This window comes from Telmatherina bonti, assembly GCF_933228915.1.
Source record: "Telmatherina bonti genome assembly, chromosome: 13".
In the NCBI taxonomy this organism is placed as follows: Eukaryota; Metazoa; Chordata; class Actinopteri; order Atheriniformes; family Telmatherinidae; genus Telmatherina; species Telmatherina bonti.
This window is the reverse complement of record NC_136611.1, coordinates 32386575-32395905: the sequence shown is the minus strand read 5'-3', so window position 1 is coordinate 32395905 and position 9331 is coordinate 32386575. Positions and strand designations below refer to the sequence as shown.

General features: G+C 37.5%; 1 protein-coding gene across 3 annotated transcripts in view; it reads left to right on the top strand.

Moving 5' to 3' along the window:
• Window positions 1–6397: 6397 nt before the first annotated feature.
• The window catches only part of ppp3cca (protein phosphatase 3, catalytic subunit, gamma isozyme, a), a gene marked incomplete at both ends in the record, with an annotated part of 35466 nt that continues 32532 nt past the window's right edge, over window positions 6398–9331 (top strand). For all 3 annotated transcript variants that reach the window (XM_079251810.1, XM_079251808.1, XM_079251809.1), the window contains one exon: window positions 6398–6461. In XM_079251810.1, the coding sequence (XP_079107936.1) occupies window positions 6398–6461 (64 nt within the window). The remainder of the gene's footprint in view (window positions 6462–9331) is intronic.

The following is a 9331-nucleotide window of genomic DNA, read 5'->3' as shown; positions in this document are numbered from 1 at the left end:
ACAATAGAGACACTTTTTGTTCTGATGTTGACAGTTTCTCTTGCTTTGTTTTTTTTTTTTTAATGCAGCATATCCTAGTAAAACAAGGAAACGTATTGCAAGTGCAGTTTTAAGGAAAAGATGATATGGATCAAAGTTAACTATTTTACCTTTACAGACACTGAACTATCTAAATGTTTCGGTTTGTAAATACCATGGCTTTTCTTTTAGTGCAATTATGCTATTTTTTTTATTCTTTGTCAAGTTGTCTTAGTTGAGAGAAGTATTTTACGCTGCTGTCCCAAAAAAAGTCCTGAAAAATCTCTAGATTGAAACAAGTTGTTTTCTGGTCAAGTCTATTAAAAAAAAAAAAAAAAAAAAAAAAAGATCAAAGACAAAGTGGGGCTTTTTGTGAGCAAAGTTTTAAGATATCACTGTAGTTGCACAGGAGCATTGGAAATGTCTCTAAGTTGGAAGAGGAGGTACTGCCCTCTTGTGGTCAAAAAAGAAAACTACAACAAGACTATCAGAAACACAGAAGTTACACTTGGCGGAAATTTTTTGAACAATATTTACAAAAATTGTAATTGTTGTCGAAAATAGTAATTATAGAGATAGTTATAATTAAATTATAGGGTTAGGAATTAGAGGAAGACATACACATACAAAAACGTCATACTGAGTTTGACATGCAAAAATCCCATACATGCTGAAACGTATTTCAAGCGCTTTATTTTGTAGTATTTTCGGAAGTAGTATTGTATTAGATTATTGATGACTTTACGATTGTATTTCTCAGTGTCTCCCTCTGGTGGTTAAAATTGGTAACTGCATTTCATAAGCAGCACAATCAATACAGAGATGAAAGGTGTAAATTTAGGTAATGTGATTGAAAATAGAGCTAAAGCTGGCCATTATTTCCTTTTTGATTTGGCAAGATAGCAGAAAAGTCATTCTGAACGGAGACCAGAAACTGTCTTATTAAAATGTACCGATTCAGCCAGTTAGTATCTCTATGGGTAGAACAGACATTTCTGCCCTCTTGTGGTCACAGATGGTAACTGCAGGTAACTACGTACGTACGTGCGTGTGTGTGTGTATATATATATATATATATATATATATATATATATATATATATATATATATATATATATTTTTGTGTGTGTGTGTGTGTGTGTGTGTGTGTGTGTGTGTGTGTGTGTGTGTGTGTGTGAGAGAGAGAGAGAGATAGGTATAAGGAAATAAGCATTTAGCAAGAAAATTACTTGTCTGATAGCATGCTCCATTAAAATATGATTCAGTTCAGGGGTAGGCAACTCCGGTCCTCGAGTGCCACAGTCCTTCAATGTTAAGAGTTTCCCTGCTGCAACACAGCTGATTCACATCAATGGCTAATTGTCAGACTTGTGCAGAGTTTGACGTCCAGCTCTGCACAAGTCTGCTAATTAGGTCTGATGTGTGCCAGGTGTGCTGCAGCAGAGGAACTCCTAACATTTGCTGAGTCTTTTTATTATAGTTGGAATTTAATGGTATAAGAAAAGTGTAAAATAACTAATTTTACATTCATACAACAACATTTAAATAGATTAGGAACCAATTTTCAGAGGACGAGATTCTTTTGCGCTCCAGTATAATAGAATGTAATTATTTCTAAAGTTCATACCAATAAAATAGGCAGTGTTTTTAATCAGGATAGTACATTCCTTGACTTTTAATTGATTCTCATACCTAGAGAAGAATAAGAAGAGAAAGAAAGAATTCTAACGTTGAATGTTAGTTTTACTAAATGCATCGTTGTACAACATTATATAAAAAAAACAAAACAATAAGAGTTAATGAAAATACAAAGACTGCCAATTATCCTCTACACTGGCCGAGCATTTTCTTGCTTAAACTAATTTTGAGTTTAGCTCTTTGATAATAAACTAGAATATATTCTTGGAAAAACAAAAATAAGCAAAGTCAAGTAATGTAAAGTAATGATGGCAATTTTATCAAACACGATGGAATTGCGTTAAAAATTAGAAGCCAAAAATGATGCAGAATTTTCTGTGGTCAAACATGGTAATTACAACATTATTCTAGCAATATCACTGAATGAAACTTTTTGTCATTTTACGTAAGTGTCTGATTTTCTTTGTATCTTAAAACATTAACCGCAATGTTTTGTTTCGATATAATTTGGTATGACAGAAAAAATTACCCGGAATTATGATTCTTTTTTTTGGTTTGTTTTCAGGGCCTTAATTTGAAGTCAATACCGGAAGTCATGTTATGTCCTGTTGGTTACTTTACACTGCATCATTTAATGGTTAATAGTTTTTAGATAAATGACATTTTCTTACAACAAACACAAGGTAAATACTGAGACTGAAACAGGTTGAAACACATATTTACCCGAACTTCACTTGCTGGTCATCAAATTACAACAATCTACCTTACTAATAATAACGAGTGTTTCTTCATCTACGAGTCTTGATCGCTCATGTGAACTTGGATGGTATGAAAATGTCTTTGCAGCGTTTTCAGACATGTTTTCGACAGCTTAGGCAACTAGAGAGAAGCTTTAAAGTGTAAAGTTAGATAGTAGTTGGTGGCCCCCAAAAAAGCTGCAGTGATGTCAAGTTCATGTCCCAGAAAAAAACAAAACAAATAAACAGAATGAATAAATGATAAGATGCAGCAACATTTAAAGCATATTGTTATAGAGGCTATTTAAGAGCAAGTTTCTTTCTTCACCCCGGTGGTCAGACAGTGTAAGTACATTATTGACATATTTCTCCAAGTTTGACAGTTTTTAAATGGGGAGTATTTCTGATATAATAATAGAATATTTTTCTTTTCTTTTCTTTTTTTTTTTAAAACCTAAAACTATGGTTAACTTTTCCATATGTAATTTTCCTTATGCCCAGTGAGATAATGAGGCACTGTTGTAGTGGCACTTCTTTTTCTTCTTTACCACCACATTGAAGTCAGTCTAGCAGCTTTGTATTTGAAACGCGAGTAGACCAGTTCTTCTTTCTTTTAGTTTTTAATAAGAACAAAACAGGATCACACGGTCAAAAAACCATGTTGCTTCTAACGTCTCTGGCTTCAGTCCGACAAATCAGCAACTTCTCAGTGACGTATGATAACTTAAGAAACGTAAAATTATGCATTTTAGCAAATATAAACTTTCAGTGCTCAAAATCCTTTTGGATATATATTTTTTTTAAATCTTTCCTTTAAATTAAATTATAATATGTGAAATAATGAATTTGACTCCAACAACTGTCTTCACTGTTCACATATTTGAGAAGAGACTTAAATAGTTTTTTTTTTTTTTTTTTTTTTTTTAGCAAGTTAAAGTATTATTATGTTACTGGATTACTGTGTTTAACTTGATGTAGTTACATGACTAAACATGAGCCTGAAACTAGCTTAACAAAGTGGCAAAATGATCTTTATCCTCATGCTGACTCAGAGGTTCATATTCAACATATATGTTAGTAAAGTATACACATGGAGATCAGTACTTGGATAATCCTTTAAAAATGACTACAGCAATGCACTTAAACTGTGCAATTCTCATAGGGCAGATTAATAGTAAAATAGCCAGTAACCAACTAAAAGAAAAAAGTAACATAAAAGAAAATTATTATATGATTAAAATATAATTAATATAATAGAATTTGAAATGCACAATGTGCTCAGTTGAACAAACAGCTGAAGGTGAGCCATTGAGGCAGAAATCCTTGTGGAATGAAAATTTAAAAGGTCTCTTTAGGCTACCTTTGCGTGCATAAAATGAAGTGTTTGCTTCAAACATGGCAAAATACTTCCATGCATCCTCACCGTTGTCATTGTAGGAATACATCCACTAGACAGCAGTGCAGAGTTTAGATTTCTCATCTGAGTTTCAACATTAGTTTTAGACAAACAAACAGGGTGACGATGGAGAAGATAACAACAATATACATTCTTTAAAAGAGAGATAAAAGGAGGCAGAGCAGTAGATAGTGGTGCTTTGTGTGTCCACTAATCTAGAACCTGCGGGGGCAGTGTTGTCAGCCATACTGCTCAACACTGACCCCACGGTTTCTGGAGGTAATTCTTAGTTTGCTGCATTGGGATGAAGATCTGCAAAAAACCTGGAAAGGGGACCAAATGTTGCACAAAAAGGATGCAGGAGACAAACAGAGGACTCCATGTCTGTCTTTAGAGCAGTGCTCTTAACTGTCTCTACTCATTGGCTGCCAGCCATTGTTATACCAGAGAGCTCCATACTGCTAGCATTTTAGTTTATCTTTCAGGACCCACAAAATATTGAGTTCTGGGACTGTGGTGGGCCAATTTAGCTTGTGTGTGGGACATCTTTGGGGTGGATGTGCGCTTGGAGCACGCATTTTGGGGACATTTTGATGCACATGTTTGGCAAAACTGGCTTTTCAAACCAAATCAAACCTACCAAAAAGATGTCAGATTTGGCAGGGATTTCAGATCTGAAATGTTCAGATTAGAAATGTGTCAAAAGATGTCTTTTGAAGCCAATTAATTCAGCATATAAATCTGATTAGCTCAGAAAAAATATACGTGAGAGATGCGAAATTAGGATAATTACCTGCCTGTTTTCAGGTCTTCCCTTGTTTGAGCTTCCTTTCATCGCCTATTGCTTGTGGAATTTTTCAATCAGATCTTCAGAGGAAGTAGAAAGCAAAATACAAGCAAGACATAATAAGACCTGGATAGATAAAAGAAGAAGATATCTTTTTGTACAAAAAGCAACCTCTGTCACACAATAGTAAATTCTCTTGGTAAGTTTGTAAGAATTTACAACAGATGAATCATCATATCGATATCAAGACTGCAGTGCTTTACTCCAGCTACAAACAATAGAAATGATTGTTGCTTTCCTTTCGGCTTGTCCCTTGTGTGAATTGGCACATGTTTTACGCCAGATGCCCTTCCCGACGCCACCCTCAGCATTTATTCAGGCTAGGGACCAGCTCTCAGAGAACAATCCTCCTCGAGACTGCAGCAGCATAGGGGAGCAGGACTCAAACCACCGACCTTTAGGTCACAAGACAAGCAGCTCTACCACATGAGCCACTGCCATACAAGCAATAAAAAGTGGTACAGTAAGTACAATAACTACATTGTACTTACTTTTAAAAAGAATTTTTTATTCTTTTTAAGACTATTCAGTTTATGTATTGCACACTAAAATTAATTAAAAATAATACAACCTTTGTATAGAGGTGGCAATTCCTGGTCCCGAAAGTAAAAGTCCTGTCCGGCAGCTGTTGCGACCAGTCACCAAACAAGCTGAATTTATTGAGCAGAGTTCATTTGCCAGGTAAAGGAGCCTGTTAGTGAAAACACCTCTTCTAAATGTACAGGTAGATCCCCAAACATGGCAGGACTTTTACTTTCTGGACCAGGAATTGCCACCTCTGCCTTTGCGTGAGAATTAAAAAAAAAAAAAAAAAGTATTGGCTGGGCTGAGTCCCCCAGTTATAATGAACCTATTAACGCACCTGGACAGACAAACCATGAACTGATCTTATGTGGAAAAAAATGACAAGAAAAGAAACATATATCTAAAATACACGTTAACCTCTTTTAAAAGCATATATTTTCCCAAGAATTTAACTTATTAGTTTAAGTCACACCAAACCAAAGCAAATCTCAGAGGCCTTTTCGGAGACGATTGGCGTTATTGAACGCGCCCCAGAAGCACGTGTTACGTTTCCATAGTCACGTCACATCGCTTCCACCATGTTGTAGGAAATCCGCAACTGGCTGCTTCTCTCTCACTGTCAGATTAGAGTTTAATCCGAGGAGCAGCAAGACGCTGCCTGCATCTTGGGAGGACTTATGCACATTAAATAAAGGCGCTTCTAGGTGCCGCTGTCACGGTTTTTCCTTTTTAAACCCCTTTTTCTTTCCATTTTTCTTCCTTAGAATTAACGACGGGATCTACAAGATGAGACTCCACTCCTCCTTTCTGGCTCATCCCTGTCCTCCGATTTACCAATGCCATAACATGGTAGCTGGTTAACTAGCTGGAAAAGACTAACTAAATCGGATTAGCTGCGAGCTGCAGCCTCCATCTGGGTTATATCCAGGTATTGTTTGCTATTCCCAGTAACTATTTCATACCCACGGTTGCTCCTGTTCATTCACTGCATTGAAGCAACTGTGTCAGAAATCACTACTTGGTAATTGGCTGGTGAAACTGCAAAAAAAAAAACAAAACAAAAACAACAACAAACTGGATCTCCTTTGTTGGCTTCTTTGCAAATTTTATTTTAGAAACAATAAAACAAAGTTGTGCCTCTGACCCCAACCAAAAGTCAAGACGGAGGTGCTGGCGTGTCCTTGGACCATAACTATACAAGATTTACCCCTAAAATAGCCTCCAGACAAAGTAAAGATGTCAGGAAAAGATAAAGAAAAAGACAAGGAGAAGCAGTCCACCACGGAACGGCTGATAAAAGGTGAGTAAACACATGACTACACATCATACTGATGGATTTAATATGTTTGACTGGCACATTTAGCAGCTGGACACATTACAAACCACCTGTAGCTCTGGGAAATGCTTGTCCCTTTAAAGGATTTGTGGCAAATGGAAATGTGATTCAGAGCTGTTAGATCTTTACCATATAGTATGGCTTTTATTGTGTGTGTGTGTGTGTGTGTGTGTGTGTGTGTGTGTGTGTGTGTGTGTGTGTGTGTTTGTTTTTAACAGTAAGGTGCTTGTGAATGGCCATGAATCATAGCATCTTTTATGAGTGATTGCTGAGACTGTAATCTCTCATTGCATCCTGCCCCCTCCTAATGTTTGGAATGGGCGAAAAGTAACGGAAGAGCAACCCAAATCCGATCCAAATCCGGACCGGGATCAGCATCAAAAGTTAATCACTCCTAAGCTGATCCATGTCTGAACACTTGAAGAAGAAAAAAAAAAACTAATTTCACAAATTTATCCATCATTATTATTTGTCTCTATAGCAATACATCTAACAAACACAAAAAAACAAACACACTGAGTCACTCGGGAAAAGCCCACTCATGGTTTTGTGTAGCAGAGATGAATTCCTTCACAGTGAGGTTGTTATGACTCACTGAACTGACAGTACATTATGTGTTACATTGGGTCAAGCAGAGCCCAGTCTGAGGTAACTCCCATGGACGGGAACCCCACCCCTCCAAGCACCATAACCTTCACCAGTAACACTAATTAATGTCAACGTAGCCTTCAGTCCTGGCTGTCTGCAAGGGCACTGGGAGAGTGTCCTGCCAAAGTGTGCGCCAGTCGGGAGAGAGTGAGTTAATTGTGGAAAGAATCTCCCCAGTGATGCTCCCAACATGACCAGTTGGTGTGGCGAGAGAGAATGGAGCTGTTACGGGAAAGAAGACAGAAATGTGAAGTCCTGTAGGGATTGCTTTGGTGTAGAAAGCTGTAGTCAGCAGGTTAACAATGTTTTCTGCTCAATTGTTTGCTCAATATTTTATTTGATTGACAGAGATGTATGTTGTGTCACATGGCCTTACCAAAATCAGTAATCCCACATTTGGTTCTGGGAGTTTTGTTTGTTTGTTGTTGTTAGTGATAATGATTTCTTTCATCTTTGAAATGAATTGCAATATGTTAAAGGAAGGCCCCTTTGTGTCTGGAAAAACAATGACAAGAGACCAGAGTGGAATGTATGCAAGGACCACTCCACATGACTGATAGAGATGGCAAACAAACCCCGAGCCTGGCTATTTAGCTTCGGAGGGTAATGCATTCATTGATAATTAGAGCAATCTGAAGTGGACTTCCTGATTCATCCAGCCACCGTCCACTCCATTCATCTCTACCCAGCCGCATCTTTGTAATTCAAGCCTCCGCTATTGTCCCCGTTTTGAAACAATAGTGGACATGTTCTAGATGCTGGCTCATATCGCTGTGGAAAACATTATCCTCGTGGGCAGGATGGCAGATAGACTTGTCTTTGTTTCTTCAGCCGTTTGTTGTCATGCCAGAATGTGGGTGTTGATGTGGGGCAGCACTGGCCTGCTGTGTGTTTGGTTTTGAGGAGTTCATCAAACATTAATGCTAATTAGGTCAGGCAGTCTGGAGTAAGAAGACGTTCTCAGCGAAACATTTTTCTTCAGCGGGTTGTGTGTTGGAAATGGTGGCTCTTCTTCATTGTTGTCTTTTTTTACATCATAAACCGGTCTGTTGCAGCAGAGTTATTTTTATCAGCGGTATTGTGCTTGCAGTGTAATCCAGAATTTACTGCTTTTCTTTTTGTCACTATTATTATTATTGGAGATCAGGAGGGTAATTCCTGCTGAGCTGGAGTGGAGTGCTCAGTTCTTTGGCGTTGAAGCCAGTTATTATGGTCCAGTATGGTTAATAAGTACCAGCCTTCTGGCAAGTGCTTGTAAATTTGGTCAATACAGCGATGGCTTGAAAGGCTTCACTGTCTGGTGGCTTCATGCTTGCGATGCTTTCCGTTCTGTCTCAGTGTATTCATAGAGCCTGCTTTGTCTGCACAGGTCCTTCCTGCAGTGTGACGAGGCTTTTAAGTAAACAGTCCCTGAATCTGGAAGCCCTCGCTAATAGAGGCTTTACCTAATCTGTTCTTAGGGCTCGTACCTCAGCTTACAGCTCTCTTCGTGGCCCTGCCTTGTAGGCCTGGGAGCACTTACTGTTTATTTATACCACACTGGTCGACACATTACAGTTTGTCCTCAGCTAGGGTGGTTGTGCTACAGCTTCCCACTTTCTGTGGCCTAACATCGCTTACCTGGAACTATTTCTTGCAGCCAAACACCACCTACTGTCTTTTTGCTGTTATTGCTCACACAAAAAAGTCTCAAGTGGAATAAGTAAAAACAATTTTCCCAGTATTTCCATATAAAACAAGTCATATTGCTGAGAGAAACTGAGTGACAGATACATTTGGGTCTCTTTGCACTCATGCTGTGCGTGACTGATTAGTAAATACACCCACTACAAAAATCATTAATACTGCTTTCATATTTTACTGTGGTTTGCTCTGTGTGGGTGTGATAACGTTCTCCAGAAGCTTTTCTCTTTCTTGTTGATTGCCCCTGGCTCTGCTTTATTGTACCGATTTCAATCAGTGGATGTTGGTATTTATGTCCTGATTGATGGCACAGGAAATCCTGAACACTGACCTGTGGATGGATTTGGGAGATATTGGGATATATATGTGTATATATATATATATATATATATATATATATATATGTGTGTGTGTATATATATATATATATATATATATATATATATATATATATATATATATATATATATATATATATATATATATATATATATATATATATA